The 16,432-nt window shown below is 48.0% G+C and overlaps 1 protein-coding gene across 1 annotated transcript; it reads left to right on the top strand.

The window, feature by feature from the left end:
• Window positions 1–305: 305 nt before the first annotated feature.
• LOC101656015 (S-adenosylmethionine synthase) lies at window positions 306–6,750 on the top strand. Its single transcript, XM_004713862.2, has 9 exons — window positions 306–509; window positions 2,573–2,650; window positions 2,743–2,865; window positions 3,116–3,228; window positions 3,315–3,458; window positions 3,666–3,884; window positions 4,075–4,257; window positions 4,389–4,522; window positions 5,161–6,750. The coding sequence occupies exons 1-9, from the start codon at window positions 419–421 to the stop codon at window positions 5,261–5,263; spliced, it is 1,188 nt and encodes a 395-aa protein (XP_004713919.1). The 5' UTR covers window positions 306–418; the 3' UTR covers window positions 5,264–6,750.
• Window positions 6,751–16,432: the final 9,682 nt, after the last annotated feature.

Below are 16,432 nucleotides of genomic sequence, written 5' to 3' on the forward strand. Positions count from 1 at the left end.
CTTTCCTGGCTAATGCCACAAACCGAGGTGAAAAGTCCGGGTAGTGGGCAAGAGTCTCCACTTAAGCCTCCTTCTAAAGTGCCAGGGTAAAAGTTCGCGGGCGCCCCGCCTAGCGTTACCTCGCTACTTTCCCCTGCTTCTCAGAGTGGTTCAGCCCAGGCACCTCCGACGCCCCGCCCATGCTCCTCCCAATCCCCCCGCGCGACCCGTACATTGGCGCGCGGCTCGGGGGGGGGCGGAGCCCGGGCCGGGCGCGCGCGGCAGTCGCTCTATAAATAGTGGGCCGCACCAGCCGCGGCCTCATTCGGTCCTGGCCGTCCTGCAGAGTCGCTTTGCTTCCTGCCTCCGCAGCCGTGTCCGCAGCTTCCGCCTCGCCTCGCCCCAGCTCTGTTCCCGACGCCCATCTTCACTGACCAAAATGAACGGGCAGCTCAACGGCTTCCACGAGGCGTTCATCGAGGAGGGCACCTTCCTCTTCACTTCAGAGTCTGTGGGGGAAGGCCACCCAGGTGAGGCGACGGAGCCCGGAGTAAGGAGAGGGCGGGCCGGGGCCACCTCGGCCGCGGTGGCCGCCCTCTCTGGCTGGGCGGTGGGGAGAGCGTCGGCTGCGCAGCTTCCTCGTGGCGCCGCCGGTGTAGGGCGCGCGCCCGACCCCTCCCATCCGGCCGCGCGGCCCAGCGTGCGGAAGATTCCAGAAAGGCAGAAGGGTGGGGGCTGCGCAGCGTGTGCCCGGGCGGGCCGATCCTCCGCCCTGCCATCCCCAAGGTCTGGAGTGGCCGGCCCGCCCTACGTGCGCGCCACCCGCCGCGAGAGCGCGCGCCCGCATTGCAGCCGCAACCACGTGGCTGCCGCGTGTGGACGCTGGGCGCCGGCCCGCTGGGCTGGAGGCGGCGAGGGGCCCGTGCCCAGACGCCCCGAAAAGCCTATTTTTCGCCTTCCTGGCCGCGGCCGCTACCCCGCGAGAGTCCCGATTTGGGGCCTGCCCCGGCTGGTTACGGCCTGCCCATCAGGGTGACAACCATCCACTGATAACGGTGCGCCTTTGGGCAGGCGCCCCTTATTTGGCCCGTGGGTGAAAGGGATGAATTCGTGCCCGCCTTGGGGCCTTGGGAACGTAACGTTAGCCCAGGGTTTCCTCCACCTTGCCTTCTGTGCACTGTGTCCACTGATCCGCCATCATGGAGATCCGCGTTCTGTGTGAACGCATGACGCTTCTTCTTAACTCCAGGCACCTTCCATCTTGGCGTGAAAAGATCACCTCACGGGTCGTAGAGATCCATCACTGTGCTATTGACACTGTATCCGTCCTTTGTTCGCGGGACCACATCATGTGATGACTGGGGGGTCCATGTCGCTGCAGTCAGTGGGTTGTCCCTGGTGAGGGTTGGCAGGCAGGGGCGGAGCCAGCATCCTGGGGTGTAGAATTGCAGAAGCTCAGGTGTTCTGGGGGTGTGGGTAGGATGGTTATTAGGTTTATTCCAAACCCCACTGAGAATTCATGTGTTCGGCCAGCCTTTGAAAAAATTGACCATTTGAATGGCAGCCTTCAGGCTCGAGCCACTGACTCAGTTGCAATACACATTTGCTTGAATTTTGTTAGGATGGTTATAGAACCTTCAGGAAGTATTTCAGTGGTCATTTTATGTTTCCCTTCCCTCCCAGTTTTTAATAGGCAGCTAGAGATTTGAGGGAGCGTCCAACACTTGGAGCATTTTCTGGTCTCATATGTTTAGTCCCTAATGCTTGAACAAAACATAACTGGTTTTCCCCTTTTGTTTATAAAGTGCTGTGTGGGCTGAGGAGCAAGATAACATTTTCAATAGTTGTATTTATTGTAATCTAAACTAAAATTTCTTTTCCAGGATAATATTTTTTATTTTTATTATGGTTGAGTGGAACCATTGGTCTCTGGATATCAGTAGTGTCAAGGGTTTCCCACAATGTAACTGATCAAAGTTCCCACCTTCCAGGTTTCAAACCATTTTATCCCCAATATAAATTTCAGGGATAAAAAAATGGTAGAAAGTGCATATGTCATCATTGATTAAAAATAACATTGCACCAAGTCAGTTGTGACCCGCTAGGAGCACTCCTGTTGGGATTTACGGTGACTTGCCCTGCTAACTCCAAAGCCAGCAGTTCCAAACCACCAGCTGTTGAGCAAGTGAAAACGGCTTCCCACACCTCAAAAGTCTCAGAAACCAACAAGAGCAGTTTTGTGCTGTCCTACAGGGTCTCTGAGTCCAGAATTGACTGGATGACAATGAACTTGAAGCAGTGACCGTGCTCCCTCTCCTCTGAACTGCCCTCCCCTAATGGGTTAGGGTATATTAGACATGCAAGGTGTTCTGGCTTAGCAGAACTGAGGGCTTGTGCAACTCAATGAAGGTCTTGGTGTCAAGTTTTCAAGTAACATCCAGCACTTCAGGCAAATGGCTTCTGGAACTGCAGGGCCATAATTAGGCAAGAATTACCTCCAGAGATCTTTAGGATTACAGAGGATCATGCATGAACTGCCTAAGGATGAAAAACAAAACATTGAAGAATTGAGCTTGCAATGTTACTTTTTCAGATAAGATTTGTGACCAGATCAGTGATGCTGTCCTTGATGCCCACCTTCACCAGGACCCTGATGCCAAAGTGGCATGTGGTAAGTTCAGAACATGTACTTATTTACTACTGATGAAAAGCTAATACAGTTGTTTTATATATAAAAGTAAACTTTCTGAATGTCTCTTATAGAGACTGTTACTAAAACTGGAATGATTCTTCTTGCTGGGGAAATTACATCCAGAGCTGCTGTTGACTACCAGAAAATAGTTCGTGAAACCATTAAGCACATTGGCTATGATGATTCTACCAAAGGTGAGTTTGTAGTGAGTTGCCTTTTCTAAACCTTCCAATTTACTTCAGCTCACTAGTTCTAGAATGTTTTGCTAGTCATAAGCTTCTGTTCCATAGTTTTAGTGTACCGTCTCTGTTTTTCGTTAAGTACCAAATGTTGGGGTGCAATAATTGAAGTCTTTAGCAGCAGTTGGAATTCTAAAAAGTTGTTGTGGAAAGGGGGTATTGGTATAACTTTGGTTTTTGAAACAAAGCCTTTTTCTGCTTAAAGGGTTTGACTACAAGACTTGTAATGTTCTGGTGGCTTTGGAGCAACAGTCCCCAGATATTGCTCAAGGGGTTCACCTTGACCGGAATGAGGAGGATATAGGTGCAGGAGACCAGGTATTTCATTTTAGCTTCTACTTGCAGTTCTTGTGACAATAAAATTCTGAAGCTCCTGTTGACCGATCAACGACTTCCCTTTTTAGGGCTTGATGTTTGGCTATGCCACTGACGAAACGGAGGAATGTATGCCTTTAACCATTGTCTTAGCACACAAGCTCAATGCCAAACTTGCTGAACTACGTCGCAATGGCACCTTACCTTGGTTACGCCCAGATTCTAAAACTCAGGTAAGTGGGATTAGCAAGTTCTGTGAAGACTCATTTGTTAGCCTGGCACAGAAGATCCAAGTCTTTCATTGAATTATAGCTGATTACTACTGGAGGGTGGGGTGGGCGTGGATTGCTCCTTACTCTCCTTAGGCTGTGTTTGGGGAAGGAACTGAGCACAAAGCTTTTGTCTAGTGTACAACTCATCTGAGGTGTGTGTTCTTCCAGGTGACTGTGCAGTACATGCAGGATCGAGGTGCTGTGCTGCCCATCAGAGTCCACACAATTGTTATATCAGTTCAGCATGATGAAGATGTTTGTCTGGATGAGATGAGGGATGCCCTGAAGGAGAAAGTCATTAAAGCCGTTGTTCCTGCAAAGTATCTTGATGAGGACACAATCTACCACCTACAGCCTAGTGGCAGATTTGTTATTGGGGGGCCTCAGGTAAGGCCTCAGAATGGCACTGTGTTCTTTCAGAGCTAGCTATCACCACTTAGTTCCCCAGTCTTCGGAATCTCACACTGTGATTCCTGAGGCCGACTTGCTCAGTGATGTACAATGAACATTTAGCAACTTGATCTAGAAACATTGGATGCCAATGATACCTAAAGTGACTTAATTCTGCAATTTTCAGGGTGATGCTGGTTTGACTGGCCGGAAGATCATTGTGGACACTTATGGAGGCTGGGGAGCTCACGGAGGAGGCGCATTTTCAGGAAAGGATTATACCAAGGTGGACCGCTCAGCTGCTTATGCTGCCCGTTGGGTGGCAAAATCCCTCGTCAAAGGAGGTCTTTGCCGAAGGGTTCTTGTGCAGGTGTGTGTTCTGCTCTGTCATTAGGGAATTTATAGTCATGTAAGCGCAGCAGCGGAGGGGGGATAATACACCTTATTGCAGAAGTGTGTGGGTCTTTGGATCACTGACTTGTGATATCTGAATTCCTCTAGGTCTCTTATGCTATTGGAGTTGCTCACCCATTATCGATTTCCATTTTCCATTATGGTACCTCTCAGAAGAGTGAGAGAGAGCTATTAGATATTGTGAAGAAGAATTTTGACCTCCGCCCTGGAGTCATTGTCAGGTAAAGATGGTAAAGTCTGTTGCTAGTGAAAACACTGAGGGTGTGGGAGTGTACTGCATACTACTTAGATCTATCTAGAGGGAAAAGTGAATGACTCTTTGCCAGGGTAAAACTTGGTTTTTTAAAGTTCTAGAAGCATAAGGTTATACATAGATTGTCTTCGTTGAAGCCTTAGCTTATTTTAAAAATCTCTAAAATCGTGCACCATGGCTTAGACTAACCAGCAATCCTTTAGTGTGATAGTGGGCTTTTGGCTACTTTAGGGTGTTTACTTAGAAAAAACCTGTAAGTTAAGTGACATGGTGTAGGCTATTTGAGAAAACACGGTAGGGTGGGACAGTGGGACATTGGTAAGTATTCCATGGTCTCAGATGAGCTTTTGACATTTGAAATTCCTCAGGATACTGACAAGCTTTTTTGTATTTGTTGAGCAAGTGATGGAAAAACAACTAGTTACTGATAAAGGACTACAAGTTTGGCCACCAGGGAAGTAACACACTTTTGCCACAGACTTTTTTCCTAGCCTAACGCAGAGAACTGACCCCACTTGCCAGAGCTCTTGAACACGGGTCTTGCTGATTGTTGTGCTTTCTTTCAAATGAATGCTACATATTAAGTTACGGACTTGTATATTCCAGGGATCTGGATCTGAAGAAGCCAATTTATCAGAGGACTGCAGCCTATGGCCACTTTGGCAGGGACAGCTTCCCCTGGGAAGTGCCCAAAAAGCTTAAATATTGAAAAAGTGTTAGCCTTTTTTCCCCAGACTTGTTGGCGTAGGCTACAGAGAAGCCTTCAAGCTCTGAGGGAAAGGGCACCCCCTTCCTAAATTTTTCCTGTCCTCTTTCAGCTCCTGACCAGTTGCAGTCACTCTATAGTCAATGACGTGCATTTTAGCTATTGTGGGGGACTGACTGTAAGTTGGGCTTGCTACTCTGTCCCTGGTGTTTGTTCACCATTATGAATTTAGTGAGCATAGGTGATCCATGTAACTGCCTAGAAACAGACAACATTGTAGTAATTAGTGCTTTGAAATTGAGGCTTTGTGCCCTATCACCCAACCTTCTAAAATCCTAATTGCATTGACTTCCCACCCAATGGTGAAATGCCCTTGTCATGTGCACGTAAAGTATTCGTAGTTCCATTATTGCCTGTCTGGCACTGCCATAGCCCTGTCAGCATGAACTTGTTATGTCTTGAGCTCTATTACGAATGTGAAGCCCTCCCTTTCACTTGACCCATTTCTAATTATGTAGTTCTTTGTCAGGGTGGACTTCCCGTCCGATCAGTCTCGCATGTAACGCAAGTGCTAGTTGGAGCTCTAGCCTGACGTCCTAAGGAGAAAGGGCAGTTTCCATCGTAAAACCCTCTCCTGGTGCTTATGCTCTTAACCGTCACCGCTTTAAGAGCACCAAATCTTCACTGTCGGCTGTCTTGGAGGACGTACGTAATAAGGTTTTTATTTAGTACACCAATCCTATGCACGGGTTGAGCACTAGCCAAACCTCACCAAATCTTTGCCCTAGAAAAAACAGGCGCTTGGCACCCTTGATGTCAGAGAAGTAGCAGGGGTAGTACCTGAAGGTCTGTAAGTTGCACACTTTGGTACCAGATAACTTTTTTTTTCTTTATAAGAAAGACTGAATACTCCACACTGCACAATAACTCCTCCAAGGGTTTTAACTTTGTTTTATTTTCAAACCAGGTCCCATGAGCTTTTTCTGAACAGCTGGTGTAGCTACAGAGAAACCAGCTCCCTTCAGAGAGCTTTTGGCAGGGAGGAGGAAATCCCTTCATACTTGAACATTTTCTAATTGCTTATTTATTGTATTCTGGGGTATGGCGTAAGTACAGAGAAGCCCTCACCTCAGATGGCAGTTTTTAAAAGTTTTTTTTTTTTCCCTTGGCACCATAATTCCTTTTACAACATGTTTCCAGCATTCCCAGGTAGGCCAAGGTGTCCTACAGAAAAGCCTTGGGTTAGACCTACAGGGGGTCTGGCTGGTGTTAAAACAGAAGGGAGGGCAGAGCTGGGGCAGCTGGCCATGGAGAGGCTGACTTGGCTGGTGTGGTACAGAGAAGCCAGCTTGTTTACATGCTCGCTCCATGACTGTTTGCCCTAAGCAGAAAGTGCCTTTCAGGATCTATTTTTGGAGGTGTATTACGTATGTCTGGTTCTCAATTCCAACAGTTTAATGAAGATCTAAATAAAATGCTAGGATCTACCATAACTGTGTCCATTTTTCTTCTAGAAAGGGTTTTGTTAGTTCTTACAACGAAGTATTATACCTTTAGCCTAGGATAATTATATGTTGAATCTTAACCTGTGGCTCGAGAGGAAACACATCATGGACCCAGCTGTATATGTGCTAGTTGAAAGGTCCTAAAGCTTAAAATCCAGAATTAGCACTGTTAGTTTGCCCTGGTCTCCCCGCTGCAGCGGTTATTCAATTTGCATGGCAGCTTCCATGGTATCTTTGAGGGGTAAGCCACAGAATCACAATGGACCACTAGAGGGTGCTGTACTGTGTCATGTCAGCCTTGCAAACTAGGAACTTAAACCATGCTGGTTTAAAGGTTGGGGCCTGATGGAGTAGAAAGATCTGCTGAGTGGTCCTGAGCTCAAGCTGATCTTTAGGTGCTTTCTTATGGGACACAATCTTCAGCCAACCCTAGTTTTGACAAGAGCTGTAAGGGACAGGATTATAATCTGGAAGGGAAGCCTGAAGGTATGTGTACTATTTTTACCTGGTAGTCCATGACACCACACCACTACCAGCTTGGGCAGTGGGCCACTTAGCACAGTTGATAACAGTCAATGGAGGATCTGCTCTGTCTTAACAACCCAAGTTGATGTTGGCTCTATGATTTGAGGATGTAAGCAAAAGCTTCCATCTTGCACCTGCCTCGAATTACTTGCTCCAAGAAGCTACAAACTCCCTGCCATTGAGGCCTGCCTTGGAGAGCCTGTAGGACTGCCCTATGGGTTCCTGAAACGTGGGCCTAGAAAGATGCCTCATTCCATAGAGCTGCTGATTTCAACCCAACTTTGGGTTAGTCTGACCCACTGTGCCACCAGCAGCCACCAGTGTGACAGCCAAGAAGTCTCCCTCTGACCTCAGGAGCCTTTGTAGGGAGTTAGAACTGAAGCAAAGGCTTAAGATGGCAGATGATGACAGCTGGTGGGAGCTAAGTGGGAAAGGAATGTGGGTGAGGAGTTTCATTTTGTGGAGAAAATATTTGGCTGACCAGGTAACTGGCATTGAGAATCCTGTAGCTTGGAGAGAACAAAGATCAAACAGCTGCAGCCTGATTGCTCCTGGAATCAGAACACTTTGACCAGCACTTGGATACACTGCCTTTTTAAAGTGCCCAGTATTTTCATGGGGAATGGGTGTCAGAGGTGGAATGCTCACCATGGGAAGGGCAACTTCTCCCCAAAGTTTAGAGCTTACCTTTGTAGTACAGTCAAAACAAGAGCTTAAAGGGAACAGGAGATGCTGACCCCAGTGTTAAGGCTTAGGTGTAGTGTGACTGAGAATTTGCAAAGATAAAATTCTGTGTCTATTCCAGGAAGTCACCTAGGGTTAACCTGCACTACCTTAATAATGGCCCCGTCCTAGCTACAGTCCAATGTGAGAAAATACAGGAAGTTGGAGTGAAGTAAGATTCAAGAGAAGTTGGGACTTGAAAAGGAGGAAAAGCAAGGCTTTTTAAAGCGATGGATTGGTCGGAAAAGCTATTCACTAATACAGGAGAAACGGGTAACTAGGTATAATTGGCATCCAGCTTTGCTCCTTCACTATTTGCAGAGACAAGAAATAGCTTTATGTCAGCCTGTCATCGCCATCTTGGCGGGGAGGGGTAGAGAAAGATTTTGAGGCACTGGGAGGAATGGGGTTAGTGGCTACTGAGAAGGCATCCTGTAACCCTTTCTGAAACAATGAGTCCATGAACTCTTCGGCAGGATGGTGCCCCCTGCTGGAAACAATCAGCCATACTCCCAACCAGGTCCACAGGGACATGCACCAGAGGGACAGCCTGGTGAGCAAGACAGGAAAGGGTCCTCCTGCTCTGCTCCCATGGCCCACCTCTGCTGGAAGCACTCATTGATGGAGACCCAAATATCAAAGTAGATCTGGGGCTCAGTGACATTGTACTTGGGAAGCAGCTGGCTCAGACAAGTGGCATATTGCTTCAGCATGTCTGCGTGGTCCTTCCAGCGCCGGTTCTGGGTGAACACCTGCCCCAAACCACACATTAGTCCCCTCTCGTGGTTCTCCACCTCGCGGACAGGGCATGGGGCTCCCAGAAGGAAATGGAACATGCCTTAGCAACGAACTTTCCATTGCTGAGCTAGTGGTACTTAACTTCTCTCTTCTTAAAAAAAAAATATCGTGATAAGATAGCTATTCCATCATAGTGGGCACTTGCCACTATGCCAAATTTTTCATTGCCCACCCCCACCTCCCAGGCACACATAACAAAAACACTACACTTCTTAAGCAGGCACTCCCAGTTCCTCCCACTGGCAACCTCTAAGGTGGGCCTATTCCAGGTCGAGCATGTATGTGGAATGGTACAGTATTTGCCCTTCTGCGTCTGACTTATCTCCCTCGGCAGTGTTTCAGGGTTCACGGGTTGTAGCATGTGTGGGAAGCTCATTCCTCTGCTGGAGGATCCTATACCATGATGGGACCCTGTCCCCAAAGTGCATTCTGTGTGCGTAGTGAGGCCCCCATAGCTCCCTTCTCCCTCGTGGCTATCAGCGATGCTGCTGCTATGGCCAGTCCCGAGTCTAGACGGCAGAATGGCACAAGTTCAAGGAGAGCGGCCTTGACCTATCCTAACCCACAACACAACAGGAATGTCCACCGCCCAGCTGCTGGGAACGAGCCAGAAAGGGGCCACATGTTTTCCTGGACGGAGCCTGTGGGTGGGAGGCAGACCCACGCTCCAGGGGGCTCTGAAGGCCCGGGAGTGTCAAGAGCAGCCATCTCACCCCAGGGTTCAGGTAGCCCAGCTCGCCAGTGCGGCCGTCGCGGTAGGTGATCTTCACGTGCTGGTGGGAGCGGGAATGCACCATCATGTCCCAGGAATAGCCGTACAGCCCATTGGTCCAGTTGTTGTAGCCCTGGGAAGGCCGGGCAGAGGGGAATCGGCTCACACACCATGATTCTCACACTACCAGCGCCTCTGCCTAGAGCAGGCTGCAGGAGCAGCCCATTCTCGGCCTGTGCGGCCCCGGCCCAGCCCTGCGGCCCCACCTGGGTGAGAAAGTGGCTGTAGGGCAGGAAGAGCTGCTCCAGCAGGTAGAGCACGGTGAAGGCCGCCCCCAGCTGATGGCGCAGCCCGGGCTTCCGGCCAACCCCCGCCCAGCTCCTCGTGGACAGGCAGGAAGCACTGGGCTGAGGGGCGGCCTGCAGGGGCAGCAGGTCCTGCAGCCTTTTGGGACAGTGAGACACCAGCTTCCGGGGCCACGCCGGGGAGCAGAAGAGAGGGCTGCTGGCCAGCATGACGTAGGGAAACATCCCTAGGAAGGCAGAGGAGCACGCCCTTCTGAGCTCCCTTCCCTGGAACCAGGGTCACGCCTCTCACCCCTGGCTCTCAGGGAGCCTCGGCCAGGAGTCCCACTTACAACGAAAGGGCATCACTCAGATCCTCGCACTGTCCAGAGATTCCCTACACAGCACAGGGAAGCAGCAGCCCATCCTCTGAGCCCGATTCAATCGTGTGTCACGTGATGACACTAGGCTGCATTCAGCTCCCACTCCAGCCCACCGCCCTTCCCAAGTGGGGCCTCTGGCCAGTCCCTGGCTGCCGAGCTGCGGCTCCTGTCTGCCACCTGGCTGCAGGGACTGACCGATGCTGAAGAGCTGGGAGTTCATGCAGTGGAAGTAGGACACGAAGAGAAGGCCCACGGGCCGGGAGGCATCGAAGAAGAGCAGGAAGCCAGCGGAGAGGTCGAGCAGCAGTCCACACCAGTGCACCACCAGCAGGCTGGTCATCTCCTCGGACAGCACCAGTCTGCAGACCCCAGAGGCAAGGGTCAGCCCCCGGCCACCTTCGCACGCACAGCCCATTTCCGGCCAGTCACACCTCTGCTACCCCTGTCCTCCACACCCCATGTGCGGGGAGGAACAAAACGGCCTCAGGTATCTAATCCACTGTACACTCTCCCAGCCCTTATCATTTCCGGACACTCAGGGGCCATGTGTTCCCAGTATGCCTTGCCCAGTAAGCAGGACAGTTCTTTCAGGGAAAAATTCGGACTGAGATACGTCTGTGTGTGGCAGACTTCCTTACAGAGATGGTGAGTGAGGGTCAACTTTAAATGAAAGGCGAATAAAATGTTGAGGAACTGGGGCCTAAGAGGGAAAGACCTCAGTTTAAGCCCAGACTTGCACAGACCACACTTGGAGTTCAGGCATATGTGGATTGGCTGTCACTCAGCCCATGCCCCGTATCCCACAGGTGCTCCCAGGCCAACCAAGACTGGGGCACCAACACCAGTAAAGCGTAGGCTGCTTTGTCCACTGGGATGTCTGCAGAGGGGAATCATTAATATTAATTTCCCTGTCTCAGACCCCCCCAGCACATTTCAAGGCTAGTGAGTCCAATACTGGACAGTGCAGATAAAATGTTTCCACCCTCAGGGAAAGCTTAATTGTGCAGGGGGAAACTGAACTTCCTCTTACAAAGGAAGCCTTGATGGAGAAATGTTACCAGCTTTGGGGGAATCCAGGGTAGAAGTGACCTATTCAATCCATCTTTCAGCAAATCCTTGCCACCAATATATCTCAGGCCCTGATTCCATCGAAGTGAGCAGCTGTTGTCTCACTAAGTGCCTTCAAGTCGGTTTCACTCACAGAGCCCCTCCGCACAGCAGAGGGAAGCCTACCCCCCGTGGTGCCATCCCCCACATTCTCATGTGGGATCCACTGTGGAAGCCACTGTGTCCTGCGTCTTGTGAGGAGCTTCCTCTTTGTCGCTGCCCCGCTCCTTTAGCAAGCCTGAAACCTTGACCAGGGCCTGGTCTCTCCTGGCAACGTGTCCAAATGACATGAGACGAATCTCAGCATCCTTGCCACTAAGGAGCATCTGGCTGTACTTCTTCCAGGTTTGATTTGTGGGTTCTCTTGGCAGTCCACGGTCCTTTCAATATTCTTTGTCGGCATCATAATTCGAATTCATCGATTCTCCTTTGTTCTTCCTTTTTCAATGTCCAACTTTCACATGTATATGAGGCGATTGAAAACCAAAAACCATGGTTTGGGTCAGGTGCACCTTAGTCCTCTAAGTCACATCTGTACCTGTATCATAGGTCTGGTAGGTGCAATTGTACAGCGATAATAAGTAAAGCTTATAGTAAAGTCATAAAGAGGATGAGAGATAGAAGAGAGATTGAAATAATGGAGTCAGACACAATTCATGGTAGCAATGCTCCCCTCAGCCTGACTTGGTGATCCACGTGGAGAGAGTTGTTTAATGCTAACGAAGGCTTTTATATTCTCTGGGGACATGCAAGCCCCCTAATTACAGGTGAAGAACTAAGTCACAGGAAAGGGTTGTGTTATAGGCAATACAGTAACGGAACGGGGTGGTCTAGGGGTATACACGCGATAGGAAGAGGAGGGATTGGGCGTATACATGTGGCAAGATGGGCGGATCCTAGATTCAAGATGGCAGCCTAACTTGGATGTCACTGTGCTGGTTTGACCTCTTCCCTGCCACAACTGATAGAGACCATTATCAGTAGGGTGTGAACTCCACCTACAGGAACCAAATGGATGACTGCAAGCCTCTAGAGAGAAGCAACCCATTGTCCTTAACAGCAGGGATGGGCCCTATCCTTGTCTGGCGACTGATTGCATTCAGGGAGGATGTCTCTAAGTATCTGATCTCCCCCCCATATGCTGGCATAAAGCCCCTAATGTTTAGCATGTCTTTGGGGGAGACAAAGCTGGGGGAAAGTCTTTATAATTCCACAGTTGTCAACCCTTTAAAGAGGTCTTGTGCAGCAATGTGCTTCACCAGCACCGTAATCCATCCGTATCCATTCTTCTTCAGCCGTCCTTCCTCAAAGTCCGATTCAGGCAGTAGACGGTCTCTTACTTGGAAGAGGCTCTAAGTGCCTGAGCCCAGACAGGGGGACAGGGACGACCTCTAGAGAAGATGATATTTAAGTTCACACCTGCAGGTGAAGGAGGCATAGTTAAGCCAAGTTGCTCACCATACCAAGCTCTTTTTTCTTTTGCCCTCAGGGACAAAGATACACACGTTGCCCTCACTGCTCAGACTTCTCCTCTCTCCCCCAGGGAGGAAAGGAAGGGCTGAACTGTCTTGACTCTTCAAGGGGCTACCTGACCTCAGGCAAACATTCCTCTGGGGCCTGGAGGCAGTAGGACCCAAACTTAATTAGTCCATTAAGTCAAGAGCCCTGGGTTCAGGCCTGTGCACCTTCCCCTTCCATAGATATATGTCAGCTGCAGCAGATGTGGCACCCGCACTTGAGGAGGACAGGATGTCACTAAGCAGTTTCTAGTAACCATCACACTTTGCATCGCCAGCTGCAAGAGATCAGTCTGCAGTTAAAACAAATACTCCTGCATTTGGGAACCTCCAGGGGCCCCAACCACCACTTGTCTGTCACTTTGTCTGACTGTGGCAGCTTGTGGGAGGCTGGGATGCTGGAAATGAATGTCCCTGGTCTTTCCAATGCCAGCAGGTTCATCCAAAGGGAACAAGTTTCAGGGAAACGTCCAGGCTAAGACTATGTTGAAGGAAGAGGCCGTCCATGTCAGAGGAATTAGTCCCTGGAAACATATGGTTAGTATCAAAACATTTCCAGATACTGAAAATCTAATGGATAAACGCATAATATTGTCAGAGAAAGTTCCAAAGATGAAATCTCAGGTCAGAACCCCTCAGACTGTGCCTGAAGAGATGACCACAAAGACATGGATGGAGGAAAGCTGGGGGACCTTCATTTGTGGATGGGGCAAGACTCAAAATGAGAAGAAAGGGCTGCAAACATCAATTAATCATTGGAGTTGTATTGACTGATATTGGTCATTTTGAACCAGACAGTCATCGGGTTTCTAGTATTCAAATTTATGCACAAACCACTAAAGCTAGAGATGAAGAAATTGGAGAATTCTACCAATATGACCTGTCTTGATTGATCAAACATACAATCAAGATGTTTTGGTAAGTATTAGTAACTGGAATGTAAAAGTTGGAGACAAAGGGGAAGAAGGAGCAGTAGTTGGAACATGTGGTCTTCCACATAGAAACAAAGCTGAAGATTGCATGATTGAATTTGCAAGACCAACAGCTTATGCTGGGGCACAAGTCAAGCTTGAGTAAATTCACACAGACTTCCTTCTCTGACCACCATGCCATAAAGCTGGAAATTTTAAAAAAAGAAAACAAGGGCAAATACATGAAAGCTTAACCACGAACTTCTGAAAAAGGACTGGGTTGTGGCCTAAATTAGAGATGAATTAAGGAAGTTTCTAGAAACTAATGAGAATTAGAATACATCATACCAAAACCTATGGGAAACAGCAAAGGCAGTCATCACAGGATGCTTGGTAATGATAAATGCACATATGAAGAAGGAAGATAGACTTAGGGTAATACCCTCTCCCAAAACCTTAGCAGTAACAATTGGACATCCCCTTACAGAAGGGTCACAAGGAAGACAAGAGCCAGTCGGTGTAGTATACATACAACTTTCCTCAAGTTCTTTAATACTTCCTACCCCCTTTGCCCCCCACCCACACACTATAATGATCCCAATTCTACCTTACAAATCCGGCTAGACCAGAGATGTGCATGGGTACAGTTAAGAGCTGTATTCACAGGGAATCCAGGACAGATAAACCTCTCAGGACCAATAATAAGAGTAGTGATACCAGGAGGGAAAGGGGACGGTGGGGGGAGAAAGAGGAAACTGATCACAGTGATCTACATAAAACCCCCTCTCAGGGGGACAGACAACAGAAAGTGGGTGAACGGAGATAGCAGTCGGTGTAAGACATGAAAACAAAAATGTTATAAGTGATCAAGCGTTCATGAGGGAGGGAAGGGGGGTGGGAATGAGCTGATACCAAAGGCTCAAGTAGAAGGAAAATGTTTTGAAAATGATGATGCAACATATGTACAAATGTGCTTGACATAATGGATGGATGGATGGATGGATGGATTGTGATAAGAGGTGTAAGAGCCCCCAATAAAATGATTTCAAAAGACAAAACAAAAAAACAAAAACCTTCAGCAGTTGGAACAAGACAACAGAATAATCCATCGAATAGAAAAAGAAAAGAAATTATAAAAATTAGATGGCAGATAAACAAATGGGTAAAACAATAGAAAGAAATCAACTCAGTAAAAAGCTGGTTCTTTCATCGGAAAGTGTAAGATATGACAAAATAATAATAATTTATAAATTATCAAGGGTTCATGAAGGAGCGGGGAGTTGGTGAGGGAGGGGAAAAATGAGGAGCTGATATTAAGGGCTCAAGCAGAAAGAAAATGTTTTGAGAATGATGATGGCAACAAATGTTACAAATGTGCTTGACACCATGGATGGATGGATGGAAGGATTATGGTAGGAGTTGTATGAGTCCCCAATAAAATGATTTTTTTTAAAAAGGTGGTTTTTTAAAAAGATCAACAGCATCGACAAACCTCTAGCAAACTTAACAAAAGACAGGGAAGCGCAGACACCAATATCCAGGCTAAGGGATGAAACAGGGGACGTGACAATGGATCCCAATGAAATTAAAAGACTAACCACACAGTACTATGAAGGACTGTACTCCAATGAATTCAACAACTTGGAGGACATGGACAGATACCTGGAAAACAAACCCTCCCCTAGTTATCTCACATGGATGTCAACAACCTGAATAGACCTATAGCAATAGTAGAAATAGATAAGAGTGGTAGTTATAATCGTTTGTCAATTTGAGGATTTAGAGTGAAGGGTTGGAGTCTAGGCTGTTAATCAGTTCATAGCCAATGAGGCCTCTGTGTGGGCATGGCCTTCTCCTGAGGATTCTGGGAAATCTGGTATTCCTCCTTGGTGGCAGAAGACACACTCTCTCTGCTCACTCCCTGAGAGAGTGACAAGACACTACTGACAAGACACTTGGCTCTACACTGATATAGCCCATGCCCTCAGAGCAGGAGAAGCCACATGAAACTACCCTGGAGAAGCCATATGGAGACCCCTGCCAGCGCTGAGATGCTTACAATGCCACTAGATCCACAAGATTTCCCCCCACTGGTCTGTGATCTTCCTGCATTCGGCATAATTGCATGTGTTTTGTGAGTCTGAAGAGGACTTTATAGATTGGTATTGGACATATGGACTAATATCAAACTTATGGACTTGATCTGGACTGCACTGGGATGTTTCTCAATATTCAATTATTCTTGTATATAAAGCTCTTTCCTATACACACAATAGTGTCCATGAATTTGTTTCTCCAGTCTACCCAGACTAACATAATAAGTTTATTAAATAACTCCCAACTAAGGAAGGTGACCCAGAGGGCTTCACAGGAGAATTCTACCAAGTATTCAGAGAAGAGCTGACACCAATCTACACTAACTCTTCCAGAAGAGAGAAAAGGACAGTAAACTCCCAAACACTTTTTAGGAAGCTAGTATCACAGTGATACCAAAGTTGGGCAAGAATCCCACAAGAATAGAGAATTAACAAACAATCCTTGAACTAACTACAAGCTTTTCTTTCTTGTGTTGTTGTTTTTTTTGTCATTGGCTTGTTGTTGTTGTTGTTGTTGTTTTGTTGTATATTGTTGCTTGTTTTTGCTCTGTCTTGTTTTTGTGCATGTTATTATCTCCGCAGGTCTGTCTAAATAAGATAGGCTGGATGAA

Source organism: Echinops telfairi, unplaced genomic scaffold (genome assembly GCF_000313985.2).
Source record: "Echinops telfairi isolate 266 unplaced genomic scaffold, ASM31398v2 ScPeMD7_7467;HRSCAF=8505_1, whole genome shotgun sequence".
In the NCBI taxonomy this organism is placed as follows: domain Eukaryota; kingdom Metazoa; phylum Chordata; class Mammalia; order Afrosoricida; family Tenrecidae; genus Echinops; species Echinops telfairi.